General features: G+C 43.1%; 1 protein-coding gene across 12 annotated transcripts in view; it reads left to right on the forward strand.

Moving 5' to 3' along the window:
- The window catches only part of LOC114451714 (neuronal cell adhesion molecule-like), a 63313-nt gene that overhangs the window by 33078 nt on the left and 11079 nt on the right, over positions 1-19156 (forward strand). For 4 of the 12 annotated variants that reach the window (XM_028430511.1, XM_028430517.1, XM_028430521.1 and 1 more), the window contains exons 3-18: positions 11215-11393; positions 12038-12049; positions 12580-12685; positions 13124-13317; positions 13681-13803; positions 14063-14233; positions 14733-14789; positions 15403-15514; positions 15603-15787; positions 15936-16070; positions 16306-16449; positions 16543-16654; positions 16744-16910; positions 17798-17945; positions 18049-18173; positions 18450-18479. In XM_028430511.1, the coding sequence (XP_028286312.1) occupies positions 11303-11393; positions 12038-12049; positions 12580-12685; positions 13124-13317; positions 13681-13803; positions 14063-14233; positions 14733-14789; positions 15403-15514; positions 15603-15787; positions 15936-16070; positions 16306-16449; positions 16543-16654; positions 16744-16910; positions 17798-17945; positions 18049-18173; positions 18450-18479 (1912 nt within the window). In that variant the 5' untranslated portion in view covers positions 11215-11302. The remainder of the gene's footprint in view (positions 1-11214; positions 11394-12037; positions 12050-12579; positions 12686-13123; positions 13318-13680; positions 13804-14062; positions 14234-14732; positions 14790-15402; positions 15515-15602; positions 15788-15935; positions 16071-16305; positions 16450-16542; positions 16655-16743; positions 16911-17797; positions 17946-18048; positions 18174-18449; positions 18480-19156) is intronic. The other 8 variants (XM_028430516.1, XM_028430520.1, XM_028430515.1 and 5 more) reach the window with 6 other exon arrangements.

Consider the following 19156-nt stretch of genomic DNA (forward strand, 5'->3'; position numbering starts at 1 on the left):
TATCTGCTCATCATATAAACAGGCTGCTCCCTGGGTGTCGCGGTGGAATACAAATGCCTGAATTTAGATGTAACCCCTCACTCACCTGATCTCAAACCAATTCTGATGAGAAACCTCTCGCTGTACATACTGAAAAACAGAGAGGGAGCGTGAAGGAATGAGTAAGTATGGAATGTGACAGACTGTAATAAGCAATCTACAGGGGATTTCTGCTACTGGTGAATAACATTAAGTCTCTATCAAGCAACATTTATTATATTTTGTGTTATATTGGTTCATTTAGCAGTAATATTATGCATTAATATACATTACTGTAAACATATGGAGTTACCAAACAGGCTGCTGTTTGTCTTATGACTGAGCTGGAAAGCAGTAAACAATAGAAAGCCACTTGGCTTTGGGAAAGGTTCTTTTGGTACTCACACTGGTATGTACATTTTATTTTATTTGCACACAAATGTTTAATGTTTTTAGTCTTTGGGACCTGCAGATCAGCAAAGGTTATATTGTCTGACTAACTGTACTTCTCAACATGTGGTCATTGCAAAGTTCAACAGTTCTTTTTGTCAAACACTGAATAATTGTGGTTCGATTAGTCAGGCAAATATATAAAAAAGTTGGTTTTATATCAGAATGTCCAGATACCGTTTACAGGCGTGAACAGTCTTGTTGAGAAATGATTGTGCCCTTTCAGTGTACCTGTGTTTGCTGTTAATGCCTCACACACTGTAGGTCACCGTGAAATCGTTCCAGGTGTGTAGAGAGAGGCGGCCGTGCTCGTTCCTGAACAGATACTGTACTGGATCATTATCTATCATGGAGGTAATTCATTTTTCTGTCATGTTCCGCCCTGGGGGCATAAACAAACTCAACCTCCTCTGGTCTCCTTCCCCCCCCGGAAGCAAGTCACACGCATCATGTCCTGCAGCTCCGTTCGACCTCCCAGTGTCTGTACCTGCACTGAGTGACGGATGCAGTCAGGAAAAAAAAAGAAGCTCCACTGACGCCTCACCCGGCCATTATCCAACACTCAGCAGACACTTCTCCTGCATTAGCGACCGGTCTCATTCCGTCAAAAGCTGACGCAGGACAGAGGCTGTTAGCGGAAGCCGGGCGGACTGTTAGTGTTAAATGGGAGCAATGTTTCCTCCGGAATCACTGCTTGACAAATGAGGGCTGATGGAGCAGTTTGTGTCGAGGCCATTATTTCTGATGGGACCAGACGATCTGTAAGAATGGAGCGCTGTTTGTCTGAGATGCGACGCCCTCTGGGCAGAACACACCAAACCCACTCGAAACACACTCAAACTCTTCACATGATGGATGTGATAGGAAAAAATCTCTCTCAGCTACAGCACCAGGAAGCTTTCTGTTTTTGGATTTTGAGTCTCTGGTGTGTTTTTAAAGAGATCTGTATGCAGCAGAAAGGAGCTGCTTTTAGGAACCAGCTAAGTCCTTCATCTGTATCATTAATGCTCATTAGCTAACATTTCAGTCAGATAGACCCATGAGACGGACAGAAACTTGTTCACACTAAGCCTTAGTGAGGCGCCAGTAGTCACCATCAGTCCCACTCCACCAGGGGCTTTCTGTTGAATTCTCTAATCTTCAAAACTCTCTCTTTAATTTCACCAAATCCAGCGCTTGAAATAAAACAGGGTCATCCAATTACTTGCTGACAAAAAAAAAAAAACACTTCCAGCTGCTTTAGAGAGATGTTATCTCACTCCGTGTTATTTGAATTTTTGTGAAATATCACACAGTTCTCAGCTTCAGAACTTAATTAGATCCAATCCCATCTAAAGTCTTTGGCTGGGGGAATTCAGAATGAAAAGTTGCAGCGCCTCTCTCTTCAATTCAAATACAGTCAGACGAGTTTTCTCAGGGCCACCTTTGATGAATTGTTCCTTTTACCCCCTGAGTTTGTTTGTCGGGTTTTTGCATATGAAAAACTGACTGCTGAAATAAAGTGGACGTAGCTGCAGCCAAAGTAATCAAAGCTCATTCAGGCAGTGCAGCTGACACACATTATTGTCACATTAAGCGGTATTTTTGCACTCATGCGGTACTTTTTGTGTTGTGCGGGTGTTACACAGTGGACGATTCGGTTTTTATACTAAATGGCTGAAAATATGAGTTAATAAAAATGAAAGCAGACATTTACATGCAGTTTGTTTCTCAGTAGTTATTGTGCCGTTATGTGAACGCCGCCTTTCTTCACGTCACTGATTGTCTGTGTTCTGATTTATAACAGTAATCAGTGAGAATCCAATGGATGGGATGGTTAAATAGCTGGCTGTGTGAGATGCTGGTTTAAGCCAACAATTTGTGAAAATACAGTTTTGTTAGCCAAGAACGATGCAACTTAACCTGCATGTTAGAATCAATTGAGCTGATCAGAATTGATTGACACAGGATGCTCACTCCCACACACATTGTGCATTTAAAACTATAACATGAATTATAGTATCATTAAAAAGTAATGGTATCATTTAACCACACAAAGTGTAGTCAGTGGGTGAACCTGTTTATTCGTTTGGGTTCTGTATCGATCATTTTGAGATAATTTATTAAGCTAAAATGCTATTCTGTAAACTTAACTCATTTTCTTGTGTCAGGGCTGCTTTAGCACTTTGTAAGGGTTAACTCCTGATTGTGTCTTTCTATATAAAAAAGACCATGATTTGATTTTCTCACACTTTGAAAGGACTATTGTTTGTGTCCTCTACATCTGAAATTGGATGGTGAGTCCTTTTGGAGAGCAGCGGAGGGGAAATGATTTGTATTCACCTGCCGTATCTGAATGGAGCTGAGGAGGGGCATGGTGGGTGGGGGTGGGTGCAGTTACATAGTGCTTCCTTTATGTGATAATGGATTGCTCTGACATTCACACACACATTGTGCTACGGTGTGTGTCTATCAGTCAATACTTTTAACTGGTGGGATGAGTGGCAGATTTTAAACAGATGCCATTAAATGGCTGTCTTAAATCGGCACCACAGGTGACAGAGTTGCGTGTAATGTGTTTTGTTTTCTCTTAGGTAAAAAAAAACTACAAGGTGGCACCTGAGACATTTGCAGCATACGTGTCTGCTCATCACCCACTCCTGCAAATTAATCCTTTTCTCATTTTCCTTCTCTCTCTTTCTTTTTTTTTCATGTAGCTGCACTCTCTTTTATTGGCCCGATTGGGCAACTGGACTCTTCTCTGTCAGCTGCACAAAAGAGACAAAGTGAAACCGGGGACGGGCGGTAATGAGCAACTCCTCTTACAGTGTTACATATAGACCAGCCGCAGTGTGGGGAAGCCTTCTGGAGACAATGGAGGGTTTTGAGAGGTCTGGAGCCCTCTGAAACCCTTCTTTGATTGAGTTTCCTGGCACTGGGTTCCAGTGTAGGGAATGATTGTGGAGTGGGAGCAGTGGGTCCAGGGAGGGAGGGAGGGAGGACCCTCCTCTGCGTTGACCTTTCACAGACACAGGTGGGGTGGAGTGGAAGGGGCTGCTGGTGGTGGAGGAGGAGGAGGAGGAGGAAAGCGGCAGGAGAGGCCTATTGTGGCGCTCTGTGAATGTAGAGGTGGCACTCGAGAACACTAGAACTTGCTGCCTCTGTCCACCTGCCGTGGATTTTCTCACAGCGTACTTTTCTCACAGCTTACAGCTCTCTCTTTTAAATTACATGTTCTGGTAACATGCAGTGTAACAGACTGTTGGAGCACACAGTCGGTGTTCACGCTTTGTTTTCTTTTACTGTCAGTGGACAAATGCTCGCACAAGTTGCTCTTTTTTCAGTCACACCCTCAGCAGGACTTCAATGAGTGTTGGCCTGTTGGTTAGTCAACTACTTTTGTGTTGACTAATATAAATGATCAACTACTGGATGGATGATTCCATCCATCCATTCCTTCCATGCCTTCAGTAATAGGTTCCTTGATCACTGTTGCCATTTTGGGAGCACTTAACTCCACCCAACTAATCCCAAAGTGGAAAAAATGTGTGGAGCACATGTAGAGCTGGAGATGAGTGAGTGGTAGCGAAGAAGGTTGTGATCTGTAACGACACTCAGTTGGGGTTCGGTGAGGCCAGGTGATGGTCTCCCCTCTTATTATCTTGCTCTGTATTTTTGTAACCATCCTGGAGCTAAATCACTTGTGGACCGCCTGCTTTTTAGGTCCGGGTTTTGTACGCAACAGAGCAGCTACCATGCTGCGATCTTCCAGTATTTTTGTCTGCCACGGCCCCGCCGACTTGTTTTTTTTCCTCTGATGTACTTTAACTTGACTTTTTGTTTTTTACCGTAATGTGAGCGCAATGACTGTAAAGATCACATGACCATGCCCTTTTTGTCAGGTTTTGTGTTATGCTCTTGTGTCTGAACGATCACAGTTTAAGTCTGGTCTGTGGCCTGTGGAAAACTGGCAGCAGTTATGGATGTGTTTTGTGTTAGTTCATGGTAGAGAGATGACTGAAAGAACATCATATGAGTGCTTTCTTTCTTGCTGATGTGGATGCTGGGATTCTAACGTTAGCATATACCTCAGAGGACAAGGTGTAGCTGTACATTCTCTCCTGCATATCTCTCTGTACAGTTCGAGTGGTCATTAATTTCGGTTTACTTCGATGCTTGGACCAGTCACTGAATTCCCTGCTCTTTAGACAGGCCTCACAGCCTCTGTCCACCTCTACTTTCGCACTTTAAATGAGATGTTCTGGTAACACGCAGTGCTAACAGATTGTTCCAGCTCACAGTCAGTGTTCACGCTTTGTTATCTGATGTTGTCGGCAGATTTTGCTCGACTGAATGGTACAGCACAAAGTGCAGACAGCTGTAAATGACCAATCGCTCTCTGCCTGCCTACATACTGTATCAGCACTATTCAAATTCCACCGCAGGGGTGTTTATTATACAGTAGTTCTTTTCTAGAAAGGCCTGGATGCATCAACTGTTGACTCATATATATAGACAGTGTTTCTCTGTGTTGCCCCTGGCTCTTGTGGCCCACAGGAATTCATTTGCTACACATCATCACAGCTTCCAGTTAGAGTGAGAGTTCGAGGTGAGCATTTCCCGCACTGACTGTGACACACAGGCTTTTTTTTTGTGGCACCCCTAAGCTGAAAGTAAACTTCACATATTGGCCCCATCTTGAGAGACCCTACTCATGTGGAGTAAGCCATCCGGTGTAGACACGGTGGCCAACTGAGATCCTAATCATACCTCTTTTGTTGAACTGAGAAGAGGCTGAGAGGTTTTTTTGGGGGCTGAGCAGATGTCAAGCGTACAGTTTCTTTCCAAGGTTACTCCTGAAGTGACAAATGGGCCCCCCCACTCCCTTTTCCCCCATATGTCTGTGTTTGATGAGAGAGTTGACGTCTTTTTGTCTGCACAGAGATCTATGAGCATTGGGGGATTACCATGGATACATGGAGTTCAATTTTGGAGTGCAATTTTGAAAGGCTTTACTCCGTTAGTATATGGAGAGCTCCTATATTAAGCTAGAAAACATTTCCCTGCGTATCTTCAGAACATTGAGGCTTTTGGATTACATTGCATAATAATTTTAACAGTATTGTATCCATATTTTGTATGCATCTGTTGCCTCAAAGGATTTAGGTCTTCCCGCAGGAGATTGGGTTTATGTTGATTGCTTTTTCAGAGCTGTTATATTTCTGTTATTTAAAGTGTGTCTTGTGAGTTTTGTGTGCAGAGGATTTCCAGAGTTCTTTGAGCCATTCAAGAAGCCAGTCGGCATGCATTCCTCCCACTCTCCTGAATTTGCTCATGACAATGAACGTCTGCTCAGCATATGAATGCTTTCACCCATAATACTCTCATGTGGCAGGGGCATGCAAACTTGAGCCGCGTCTATGACGTCCGGTGCCGACCCGCTGTGCGAACACACATAAACAAAAAGGACGCATATGCAAATGCATGGACGCAAGTATGCATAGAAACATGCACATGCGAAACCGTTTGAAGAAATTCAATTGTCACTGTTTAAGAAGTAATGACAGCGTGTGGGTCGGCCATCAAATAAAGATCAGGTTCAGATACTTCAGCGTTGTGCTTCTTTGCCTGATCTCATTTTCATCCGTTTTTAAAAGTGCTGCCTCTTGCTTCACTCTTCCGTAATGAGCTACAGTACAAGTCAGGTCAGACAAGTATACGAATGCACTTAGGGACTTACACTTTTGCAACCTTGCTGAAATCGCTCCTTTATTAACCAGCAGTTTATGTTTTTTTTTCTCTATTGTTGAAGCAGCAGAAAGACTGAATGCACTTACACCGAGGAGATTCATTCACCAATCATGAGAGCCTCTCTGAGGGAGTGTTGGCATAATTTAAGGACATGACTGAACAGATGTATGTCATATTTAGACTAAAAACCTTTTGCTTCCGTCCAAACTCAACAGGCAGGGTTTTCCTCCTTAACACCTCCGTTCAATCTAGTGGTGCTGCCTTCATCTGCATGCTAAACAGGAGCCCTCCCTCAGAAGTGCCGGCGCCGGTAGCGATTAGCATTTGGGCAGAAGGGACAGAGAGCGAATCCCAGAGTGTTTTTGGCGTGTATGGGGAGGAAGCTTTGTGAATGTCAATGTGTGGAGCTCTGAAAGGAGGTGGACTAAACAAATTGCCGGACATGTTGCATTAGTGCAGATGCCAATTAAGATTTAAGAGCTGTTTTATACTGATAGCCGGGGGGGGGTTGGGTCCTGTACATTTAAAAAGGCCTGCAAGAGATTTAATACATCACTTCTATAAAGTTACCTGACAGCGTTCATAAGAAGAATAATGAGAATTGATGCAACAGAAACCAAATATTCTGACTTAGTAACACATGCGACTCATATTGCAGCACCACTGATGGGTTTTCTGAAGACTATTAGAGCCTGTGAAGTCTTCTGTTGCCCTCCTTCAGATAAAAGTTGAACAATACGGTGTAAGGCTGATTTTTGTGGGTCACTTGAAGTGCTAGTAAACAGGATATCTCTGTAGGTCTCACTACTAACCAGTCATCTTGGGTTTTGTTGTGATGTTGGCGTCAAAATTTCCAATTGAGTGCACATCATTTGTATGATCATAAACATACGCTTTGTCCATCTAAAGGAAGAGAATTGAAAGTGGAGGAAACAAACATCATATTTACAGCCCATGAATGAAGCTCTTATTGTCTGTACATTGTACAGTGCAGATAAGAAGGCTCCTGCATGTTTTTGAGCTGCGGGGTCTCCCCGAACAACAGGACCCCAATTCATATGTTAACCACACCAATTATTTGCATACGGCTCCCCAATTATAAAAGCTAATGAGAAGATTATGGGAAACGCACTTCTGGAGCTGGCCCACGAAATATCCATTGTGGTCCTGTAGCTGCTAATAAAAGATCCACAAGAGGTATCTGTCAAAGACATGGATACCTCAACATAATTCACATTGATGAATATGCCTGTTCAAAACAATAGGGCTAAATTTATAGTGTATGGAAGCAAAACAACTATTTATTATTTGTATTTAAACCTTTATTGTTATTTTTGATAAGCTGATGAAAGGCGGTCTCACTGTCCTCCAAAGCAAAGCCTCCTTAGCAACCTCATACTTCCCCTCAGATGTTTAATGGCGCAGAGATTCGTGCAGCCTTAGGCGTGAAAAGCGGGCATGTGAGAGCACCCGGCAAGCCTCCGAAAAATAAACTCTTCAAACCGTATCCGTTTTCTCATCACCACCTTCCTGAGCATGGAGCCATTCTCGTCATTATACCCCCTCCTCATTCAGTCATCTGTAGGGGATCCCTGCTGGTCCATTAAAGCCAGACTGAGGCTCACAAACCCCTGATTGCATGAGCCATCAATAGCACTGATTATGGGAGTTAATTAGGGTGCTTGGCATAACAGAGAGACAGGCTTGTCTTTCATCATAGATGTTAAAACTGTACAGTACTGATGCAATAGCGGTGATTTTGTCAGGGTTTCAGTATTTCATCATTGCCGTTTGGCACAGACAATGGCAGTATTTTTGCAGGCGGTTATTATAATGCATATGATGTAGCATTATCTGGGTTGTTTTTTCTCTGCAGACAGCCATTCTTCTTCCATTCTCTGTCCTCGTGGCACTGTTAGCTCCATCTGTGTGCTCAGACATGTCCTGACCCTTAAGTTCTGTGAATGTGTTTCTTCCTATGTATCTCTGTGTGTGTGTGTGTGTGTGCATGTGCTGCGGTTTTGACATGTGCACAAAACCAATTAGTTTTGGGATGGTGATGCAGCTTGCCATGGGAAAATGACAATGGAGTAATTGAAGAGGCTGGCTGAATGAGAGGCCGGACAGCTCAATGCAGCTTTTTTTCAGAGCAGAGTGTTTTTTTTCTGCAGGAAAATTGAAAAGCAAGTCCTGATTAAAGCTGTTCTGATGTAGTTGTAGACAGTAATTAACATCGCAGCCTTTCTTTTGGATACGTGTGTCCTCTTGACCTATACACTCCGTGGTTTTCAGACATTTTTTAGGCATTTATCATTCACAATCTATTTGAGATAGGAAAAACAGATAGATAGATTCTATGGGAAAAGTTAACCCTATGCAGCAAACAACAGATTCCTACCTGCTAAACTTGACCAAAAACTAAGAAAAGTAAAGGAAATTTCAGCGGGCTGTATTTTGCAAATGGTTACATTCACAAACCTAAAACTCTGGATGTCTCCACATCGATGGGATGACCCATTATAAAATAATGCAGGTCACTGCAGGTAAAACTGACTGAAAACAATCTGGCCCTCTGTACAGTTGTCATCCCGCGGTGTAGTGTAGTGCTCTGAGTAATTATTATATTGAATTTGTAAAGTGAGACAGTGGCCTTGTTTGCCATCCTTTCAGCCTTATCTATGTGAAAAAATAGCTGAAAAAAAGTCCTCACTGGAAGTGTCCTTACCGACCTGTCGTGTTTCTGTTTTAGAGACCATTTCCTGTTCGATTTTATCAGCCGGCTGACAGCTTTTGGCACAGCACTCCAAACAGCACTGTGGTTTTTATCTGGGCTGCAGTAAGCGAGCTTTATTGACTTTGACTTTCCCGGCTCTGTCAGCGTAGGATGCAAAGAAAGGTTCAACAATATAGAGATGTTTTCTCCCTGAAGAATCAAATAGCTTCGTCTTTAGCATACGGGACTACTGTAGCAGGCATCCATTTCATGCTACACCAGTAAACTGAAGGTTTTATGAATTTATGACTCTCGTATACTAACTGATGTGTACTGGGCCTGGTTGTTACTTTGTCTTAAGATTCCCACTGTGAGAGGGGTTAGCCTCGTATCAGTGCAGCTCACTGGGATAATTATAGCACACGCACACATTTTCATATTAATACAGGCACACATACACACTGTGTATATGTGATATGCACACAAAGACACACACATGCTGACCGGTTGGAGCTGAGCTGCTACACCTCATTAAATTGGGAAATGAATCCTGGATGAGTCCCTGGCTCTATTCCAGATGAGAATCTTTTGGGCTTTTGGGGATTCACCATAAAATATATAATTAACACATTTATTCTCTTGCTGTCATGGGCTGTCCTTACTTTACCTCACCTATGACTGTTCACTCTTAGCTCTAATAATCCAGAAGTGGATTTTGGCATAAATGACATTTGTTCATCAATTTTGAGCACACTGAAGGTTGAAAAGAAATACTGAAGGAAAGAGTGTGTACAGGTTCAGCACCCCTGCCTGCAGCTTTCAAATGAGCTTGATGAAATGACCCCCTGGATCCTTTTCATGTCAAATCCCAAGCCCAGAGCTGCAGCATTGTGATTGGCTGCCCTGGGTGAATAATACAGGCTTTCCCAGGAGAGGTGTAGTCGAAGCCGGGGGCAACAGACGTTAGCCTTGGTCTCCTCCAATGCTACCAGACACTCATGACTATAGGGTAGCACTAACGAATACATCAGGTCCCAGCGGAGGTGCCAGGCCAGGACTAGGTCTGACTTGCCTCTGGTTCCAGACATCACCTCATTCGCAGCCCTGACCCGCCTCATAAGCCCAAAGGCAGGAGAGCAAAACCACATTTAAGGAGCTCTGTTTGATTCCTTTATACATTAACCAGCAACAGTATCCTAAATTTGATAGTGTGCTTTTGTGATAATGCAGCAAATTAGTCTGCCTGAGCTCCAAATTAAGCTGTGACATTTTAATACTCTGCCAGCGGATGCCTTGGGTAAGACAGGCAAGATAAAAACAGGTCAGGCTGCAGTTATTAAAAGGCAGAAAATGACGCCTGCTGCGTTCAGTTTTTCCTCATCGTCTGAGAGCTGTGCTCCCATTCACACAAAATACTAATTGTTTCTCTGTGTCAGAACTGAATTATGCAGATGGAGTCATTTTGACGTCCTGCTCGTTATTATTCTCTGAAGCTCGGGCCACATTCAGGTTTTGATTACCTTTATATTTCACTGTTAGCATCTTGCTATTATTCAGTTTGTCAGTTATCCGTTGCCCGCATGGCAACAAGTGTAGTACACACATTTTAGTGTGCTTTAAAATCAATTACAGCCTGTCCACTATCCAACAGCAGTGTTGTGATGGAGCCATAATTATACTACATTGTTTAACAAAAGAAAATCACCTAATTAACAGTTAATCAATAGCTAATTAGCCTCACGCCCGGTGAACTTGTACCATCTGTACCCACTGAACAGAGATGTAAGAGATGTGAGATCCGGCCGTGATGTGTCCCACCACAACGGTCTCATGAAAGAATGATGGGCTGGTGTCTGAAATCTGACTTCGTTGCAGATCAGTCGGCTCCTGGCAAAGTCCGTCAGTCAGTCAATCAAACTGATAAAGCCCAGAGTAAAATGGAAAGTAAAGTGAGTGCCCCCTTGTCTCGTCCCTTGGCATATCATCTGCTGGCTGATGTGATCGATATGGCAGAGAAGCCTAATGGCATCATGGCCACGACAGTGATTAGCTGTGCAAAATGAGCCCATGTGAGTCCCGTCGGTCCCTATTGGAATGCACTAGATGAAACAGATCGCTTCCAGCACACTGCAGTGCATGGCAACCATTATCGATCTGTGGCCAAAGCTGCATGTGTCTGTCTAGCTCGTTCACTCGATCTCTCTCACCCGCTGGTGAAAAAAATAGAACAAACTGAGTATTATGACTGATAGCCCAGTAATCTGTGTCCCTGCCTCTGTCCTCTTTTCTTTTCCTCCCTGTAGTTGTGGATGTGCACGTGTCCCCAGACGGTGTGACTGAGCAGAGAGGCGGGGCATCGCTGTATTCAGGGGCAGACCTTTGCGTCACGCGATGATGATGGAGTGGCGGAGGAGGATGGACGCAGCCCTGCTGGTGCTGCTCCTGGGTCACCTGGCTGCTGCGCTGGAGGTCCCACTAGACCGTAAGAAAAAAAACACACACAGAGAGAAAGCACACGAGTTATATATAGCTGAGACATGAATTTATTATCCGGATGTGACCATTGTTGGCATGTTTCACCAGATATTGACAGAAATCACTGAGATTATAGCTAATCTACGATTGTGCATCATCATCAAGGAGCTTTTATTGTGAAAAATAAGATCGTGTTTTTCTCTCCATCTGACAGTTTTACATATGCGGTGTTAAATTATTAAATAATCTGGCAAATAATTTACAGTTTCTCCTTCAAACATATGAAATAAAAACATAAAATGCGAAACTAGCAAATATCTCTAGAGAAAATCTATACTCATATCGACCTATTACTGTGGTCCTATTACTTTCTTTTACTTTCAAGGGAAGCACATTTTTCCTCGGTTTTGTTAGGCAGACCTTGTGTCAGTGTCGGCCTGCTGTTTCTGTGGCACTAAATCTGTTGTTTGGTTGAAACTGTTGACCACTGAAGGCCTGCATTCCTCAGTGGGGAAGCGGCCTCGTCCAGACTGTGCTGTGGAGCAGAAAATAATGCAGGAAGGCATTTTTCATCACTAATATCTGGTTCTCTTTACTGTCACAATCTGTTTGTTCTTCTTGTTTTGCTCATTCTTGGAAAAAACACAAAAGTTCGGGAAGAATGTAAGTTTAAATGAAGGAGGTTGTGTTAGCAGTTTTTGTTGGGTTATTTTTTGATTTGCCTGTTAATTACGATATGATTTTAAGATGTGTGTGTGATTTGAAGTGCTTTTTTTTGCATGCATTGATTTCTTTGTTTGCTTGTTTGTGTGTTTTTCTGCAGTGCTAGAATATTTTCCTTTGAGCAATATTGCAAACAGCATGAGTTCTAATGTCATTTGTTTTGTCATAGTCCATTAGTTATCTCCCCAGCAGCACCGGCAGGAATACATTAAGTATCGGATCACTGCAATAAAGAATAATGTACCTGAGCGTTCTGCATGCTTTTTTTTTTTTTTTTTTGCACATGTTGTGAGAGATTTTTTTTGTGTCTGTCAGCAAACAGCTGTCTGGGTCCATTCAGTGTGGTGGTAAGTCACATGCATGTGATCGCTAATGGCTGCTTGTGTGGTCAATACAGCTGCAGGAAAAAAAGGCTTAGTTATGCATTAAAAGTCCTGATTTAATATCACCCTCTCTCTGATTGCCTTTAGTGCCGCAGCCGCCGACCATAACTCACCAATCCCCCAAGGATTACATCATCGACCCGCGAGAAAACATAATAATCCACTGTGATGCGAAGGGAAAGCCGCATCCCAGGTATACATTTGTGAACTATTATTCAGACTCTTACATAAGAAGCCATCACCCATCACAACTCAGTAAGACGTTTCCACTGACAGCAACTTCTCTGGGAGTTCAGTCTTTAAAAAAGAGACTGAAAAGTTATCATTTATTCAAACTTAAAAACAGAAAAGGTGATATTTTTTCCCCACATGCTGTTTCTGCCACAGGCAGGTTTTAGCTTTTAAAAATTCCAATAAGAGTAACGTCTAGTTCAATTTCAGGCATCAACACTGCTTTATATACAACAACAAAACTTATTTTAGTCATATTTAACTGTAAAAACCCAATTTATAGTCGTCTATAATCATTCCACATCATCACACATCCATTTTAGTAGCTGATAAGGAAACCTTACTTTCGATTCGTCAGGTGTGAACACATTAGCCACAGAGGTTTTCCTTTTTCTTTTAGTTTCTCTTGGACGAGAAACGGGACTCACTTTGACACTGAACAGGACTCCAATGTGAGCATGAGGCCCCACTCTGGCACTCTGATTGTGGATATCAGCAGAGAGAAGGCTGAACATTATGAGGGAATCTACCAGTGCACAGCGAGGAACAAACATGGAACTGCTGTTTCCAACAACATAGTCGTACGACAGTCCAGTAAGTGCATCCTGCTGCAGCGTTCCCCACTGTCAGATTGATTTTCTTCCATTTCTTCTTCACATCATTTGAAAATCACCTCCTTTTATTTCTTTTTTTTTCTAACAATTAAGTTGCATTTTCCATCTTAAGAGTGCTCCTGGAAGGTAAAGGGTGCATGTAGTCAGATGCATGTTTTGTTTATAGGATGTAAAAGTCTCTGAGGCGTCCTTTTGTTTTTGCCCCCTAGCATATTAAATTAGACATCATCCCTCTCATCTCTGTCATCACGTCAGCAGCACTCCATTAGCAAACCATATTTCATGTCATATCATGACACTTCTTCCTCCACTGATGCATGTCTCTCTTCTCTGTCCCATCCAGGATCCCCCTTGTGGTCAAAGGAGAAAATCAAGCCAATTGTGGTTCAGGAGGGCGTCTCCCTGGTGCTGCCATGTCAACCCCCCGCTGGTCTACCTCCTCCTATCATATTCTGGATGGACAATAGTAAGACGCTCAATCAGGTTCCTCCATTCTACAGAGCTGTGATTCAGTGTCAGACAAAATTGTTGGTTTATTTTACTAAACTCTGCAGCCTCCTCAGCTCTGCTCATTACCAGCTGTGCTTCTCTAAGAGATTGCTTTTTAATGTATTTAAACAGACGTGAAAAAAGCTGCGTTTTCCTATGTGATTGTGGAAGAATCTGCGTACAGATCTAGAGATGCACACTTTACTGTGCGTACCTAAATTGCTGCATGTTTTCAGACTTTCAGAGGCTGCCTCAGAGCAGGAGGGTGTCCCAGTCCCTGAACGGTGACCTGTACTTCTCCAATGTTCTCCGAGAAGACTCCAGGAACGACTACATCTGCTACGCCCGCTTCCCCCACACACAGACCATCCAGCAGAAACAACCCATTGTCGTCAAGGTCCTCAACCGTAAGTCTGACTGTGTCTGATCCAGGGATAAAAGCCCTGCATGAAGCTGGTGCAGCTGAGGCGAATAGACGGTGTTTGTGTGTAATGTGTGTGCAGTGGCAATAGTAAGTGCTAGCATGAGTGCGTGGGAGGGAAACAGCATTTCCTATCTGTGATCCCATCCTCAGAGACGCCGGTGGTGGCTCTCCCACTGAAAAGACATATTGTCAGAGCTCTCGTGGTTCTGTGACAGGCAGGCGTTCACTGTCTCCGCTGTTAGACGTTCCGTACACACATTCTTCATCCAACAACAAAGACTGCTGTGATTCAGTCCAACATTTACAGTTGACGTGACGACAGGCTGTGACGATCACACCTCATCTCTTTCCTCACATGAAGTTTTATTCTGTTTGTTTTAATTTTGAAAACAGTACATGTTATTTTGTCAAATATTTCATTTTGTTTCTGTCACAATGATGTTCAACTTGTGTGCGTGTGTGATTTTTCTGTTGTGTTACAGTGGATGCAATCAATGACACAATGGCAGATTTTTACAATGACACTGATTTGTTTAGTGGTGAGTTTTGGCACCCCCTGGTGTTTAACCTACCAACCTAGAGCTCCAAACTTTGTAGCTCTTTACCCACTAACCTTTCAACCTAGCAAACCACCTCACTGATTTACATTAGGGGTGAGATCTGGCACCCTCTAGTGTTTATCCCTAACATAGCTCTGGGTACTGTTGCTTATCCCAACTAACTCTACCCTTCTACCCAAGAATCCAAGTCAAACCTCTTTCCTTCTGTCACTCCTGCTCTACCCAGTCAAAACCCTCTGTTCCTCTTGATTCAGAACTGCATGCTGATTTAACTCTGATTGTAACTGAAAAAGCTACACAATTATTTAAAAGGACGTTAGGTCGTTAGTTACAGTAATATATGGAAGTGTAGTCTGTGATTGTAGACTCTGGCAATTTCTCATTCTTGATTTTAATGCCAACTTTATTATATCTACTTCATCTCTTATTGTTTTATCTTGATTAGCAACTTGAGAAAATGTATATGCTTTAAAGTAATTTATTGTAGTGTCATTGCACAACCAAGATTCATAGTGAAGGGAGGAGAGTGAATCTAAAGGCTCTGATGCAGAGGAGATGGTAATTTTCTCCTTTTTTTACTCTGTGACTGTAGAAGCTCCGGTGGATGATAGGAGGCCAACCTTCCTCATCCCAACCGGCACCTCCAGCTCTAAGACTGTGTTGAGAGGACACACACTAGAGATGGAGTGCATCGCCGAAGGACTGTGAGTCAAAGTACCCGCCATCGCTTCTGTGCCTGAATGCTGGGCTGTGCGAGGGCATGATCATCAGTCTTTGTCTCTTTCAATGCAGACCCACTCCTGAAATTGCCTGGACCAAAATGAGCGGTGACCTCCCCGCCAATCGTATATCCTTCCTGCACTACAACAAGACCCTGCGTATTGTGAATGTGTCGGAGTCGGACGCAGGAGATTACCGCTGCACGGCCAAGAACCAGCTGGGCTCAGTGCATCACACCATCCACGTCTCGGTCAAAGGTGTGCCCTTGATGAAACGCATCATCGCCTCTTTTTTTCCCCTTAACTCTGCTTCCATCTCATAATTGATTTATGCACGGATACCAACAGGGCAGTATGTTCAGTGATTAATTCTCCTGCCTGCTGCTGCACTCTGTTCTACTTTCAGCTGCTCCATATTGGATCAGTGGCCCCCCCAGGAACCTTGTTCTAGCTCCAGGCGAGAATGGGGTGCTGACCTGCAGGGCCAGTGGCACACCTAAACCCTCCATCACCTGGGCTATGAATGGCATCCCCATAGAAAGTGAGTGTTCTGAAAATAAATTTTTTAATGTATGTTTTTTTAAATAAGAAAGACAGACACATTTTTTTTTATTTCTTGGTTTATTTATATAACATATAAACATTCAACACTGATGTTTAGAGGTGAGCTAAGATAACTGGTTTCTCGCTGGGATCTTTCCTCATATGGTTGATCCTGCACATTGATGTACTTCATCCTGCAAAGTCATATGTTAACTCTTGTTACACACTTACAGATTCACCCAAAGATCTGAGCAGAAAGGTGGAAGATGACACCGTCATCTTCACCGATGTACAGACTGGATCCAGCGCCGTGTACCAGTGTAATATCTCCAATGACTATGGCTACCTCCTGTCCAATGCCTTCGTCAATGTCCTCTGTAAGTTGGTTACACCACTTGTGTTTGTATGCTGTGTTCCACTCCCATTGATCTCTGGAAGGTAATAACATGGCATTAATGGCCTCACTGCAGCGGAGCCGCCAAGAGTGCTGACGCCAGCCAACAAAGTCTACCAGGTCATCAGAAACCACCATGTCTTGATGGACTGCTCTTCCTTTGGATCACCCATCCCGAAAATTACATGGTGAGTTAATGAACTTCTGACAGAAGAATGCGTTCCATTATGTGTCTTAAAAAGCTCGTAAAGCGGTCGATTCTCTTTGTACGTCTCAGGTTTAAAGACAGCCGGTCCAGCACCCTGGATGGAGACCCCTATATCCTGCATGACAACGGGACCTTAGAGATCCACGTTGCACAAGCACGCAATAGTGGAAAATATACCTGCGTCGCTAGAAACCAGCTCGGTATTTATGAGAATCACGTCTACCTGGAGGTCAAAGGTCAGTTTCTGATCATAATTAATGCATCAACAGTGCAAACACATGCACATAATTCCATTTCGCATGTGGCTGGTTAATAGCTTTTTAAATAGGCCTACTTTTTATTCTCTTTCATCGTTTTCATAGGCAGATGTAATACTTTTGACAACCACAAGGGTCTGCTATATTCCAGTTAGTGAAATTGAATCATCAGTGGGGCACTGCTTTGACATGACACTACGGTCCATACGCTGGACCAGTCAGTGTCCTGTAAGGAAGTTTTGGTGGCATCTTTCCTCATAAGTTTTTTGGTGTTTGTAAAAGATGCCTTTTGCACATATATTCCTCACACATATGGCAAAAAAAGTAATCTACCAACAAACATCTACAGCATACTGTTGAGCTTCAGCTGTTTATTGTGTTCCCTCCACTGCAAATTATTGATTTAATCAGTTGAAGTTAGCTCATGACAGACAGTAACTGACAGATGGTTCATCCAATCACCTGCCAAGTATTCTTCTGAAAGTGGCTGCTCTTTCCAAACAGTTTCCTCATGTGACCTCCCAGATGGTTCTGTGTAACAAACCATCTGGTTCGTCAGGTTAATGTGAAGAGATTTGTTGCCGAATGCATCTATACAATTTGTCTTTAAAAGAATAAAAAGACAGCCATATGTTTTCTCTTTGAAAAGAAGAACGTGTGGGTTGGTGGACAACAGGTTTTTCTGTAGACCCTGCACACGTCCTTCAGATGGAAAGCAGCCAAACAGCCTTACTGTAGGCCAGTAAAAGAGCAGTATTTAAATTTAAATGGATCTTAAGTCAATAAAACTGTAATTATCCTGCTGTATTTGATTTTGTGACGTGTGGCCTATAGTATCTCTTTGATTTACTGTCCCCTACCATCAGAGCCCACACGGATCCTGAAGCAGCCTGAGTACAAAGTGGTCCAGAGAGGGAGAGCTGTGGTGTTTGAGTGCAAGGTGAAACACGACCCCTCGCTCATCCCCACCATGACCTGGCTCAAAGACGACGGAGAGCTGCCTGACGATGAGAGGTCAGAGCCGCTTAGCTACTATTCGTTCAGCCTTAAAAACACCTGAAAATTCTGTTTATCAATGAATGAAGTTCTTATGACTTTGTGTTTGAATCATTCACAGATTAATCGTAGACTCTGACAGCCTCGCCATCACTGATGTGACGGAGAACGATGCAGGCGTGTACACATGCATCATGAACACCACTCTGGATCACGATTCTGCCAGCGCTGAGCTCACCGTCGTCGGTATGTTGTCACTGACTTGACCTTAAAAAAAAAAAAAAAAAACTCACAAATTATTGAAGAGTAACCTCTCTCCATCTCAGGTCTTTCTAGAAAAGTGAATCTGTCCAATAATTTACACAACAGGTCGCCTTTCAGCCCTTCAAGGTTAATTGCCCGAGAGTGTCAGCAGCATGAATATTTGATTGTTGCCATTTTAGCGAGCTGGATAATCTTTGTTTTCTCATGGCTGACTGATCACTAAACCACCTCTTTCACTCCTGTCCTCCTGCCTGGCAGAGGCCACGCCAACACCAGCTGTTGTCTACGGTAAACCTGCAGCACACACAAGCTCCCAGATGTGCTCTGCTGAAGTGGGCTTGTGTTGTTTGTCAGACATTTCTTGTTAAATGCAGCATGTTGTGACCTGAAGAAGTGTTTGTTTGTTCCTTGACACACAGACAGCATCGTGCCATTTTGTTTTTGATTTCTTTTAAACTTGTATGTTTTTATGTTTTTCCATTTTTGCTAAATGTTTAAATGTTTTAAATGCGTTCAATCCGTGGTGCTAACATACAGAAATTTCTGTTCAAACTTGAATGCAGAGATGATTCCAGATTGCTCCACTTGGGATATTTTCAGACGTGCTGCTTCCTCATCACTCATTTATTCTAAGCATGCATTTCACTTTATCATTACAGTTCCAAAGCATGAGCATCAATTTAGCCACTCTAGTGAGCCACGGTACTTGATTTCATGCAGAGTGGTTGTGGAAGATTTTTAAGTTGAGCGTCAGTCATTTCATATGCATGATGCCACATCTGCATGTGTACAACAGGCCAAACGACACTGTCAAAGTGGAAAGAAAACATTGTGATTCCGGCGTTACAGAAGCACGCCTGAGATGGTCTCATTTTTGTTTTTGTCTTCATCGTGCCAAAGCATGATTCCTTCGTATCCTGCAACAAAGTCAGTGTCAGGATAATCCCAGGCTGATGTGTTGATGT

The sequence above is a fragment of the Parambassis ranga genome, chromosome 19, assembly GCF_900634625.1.
Source record: "Parambassis ranga chromosome 19, fParRan2.1, whole genome shotgun sequence".
NCBI classification, from domain to species: domain Eukaryota; kingdom Metazoa; phylum Chordata; class Actinopteri; family Ambassidae; genus Parambassis; species Parambassis ranga.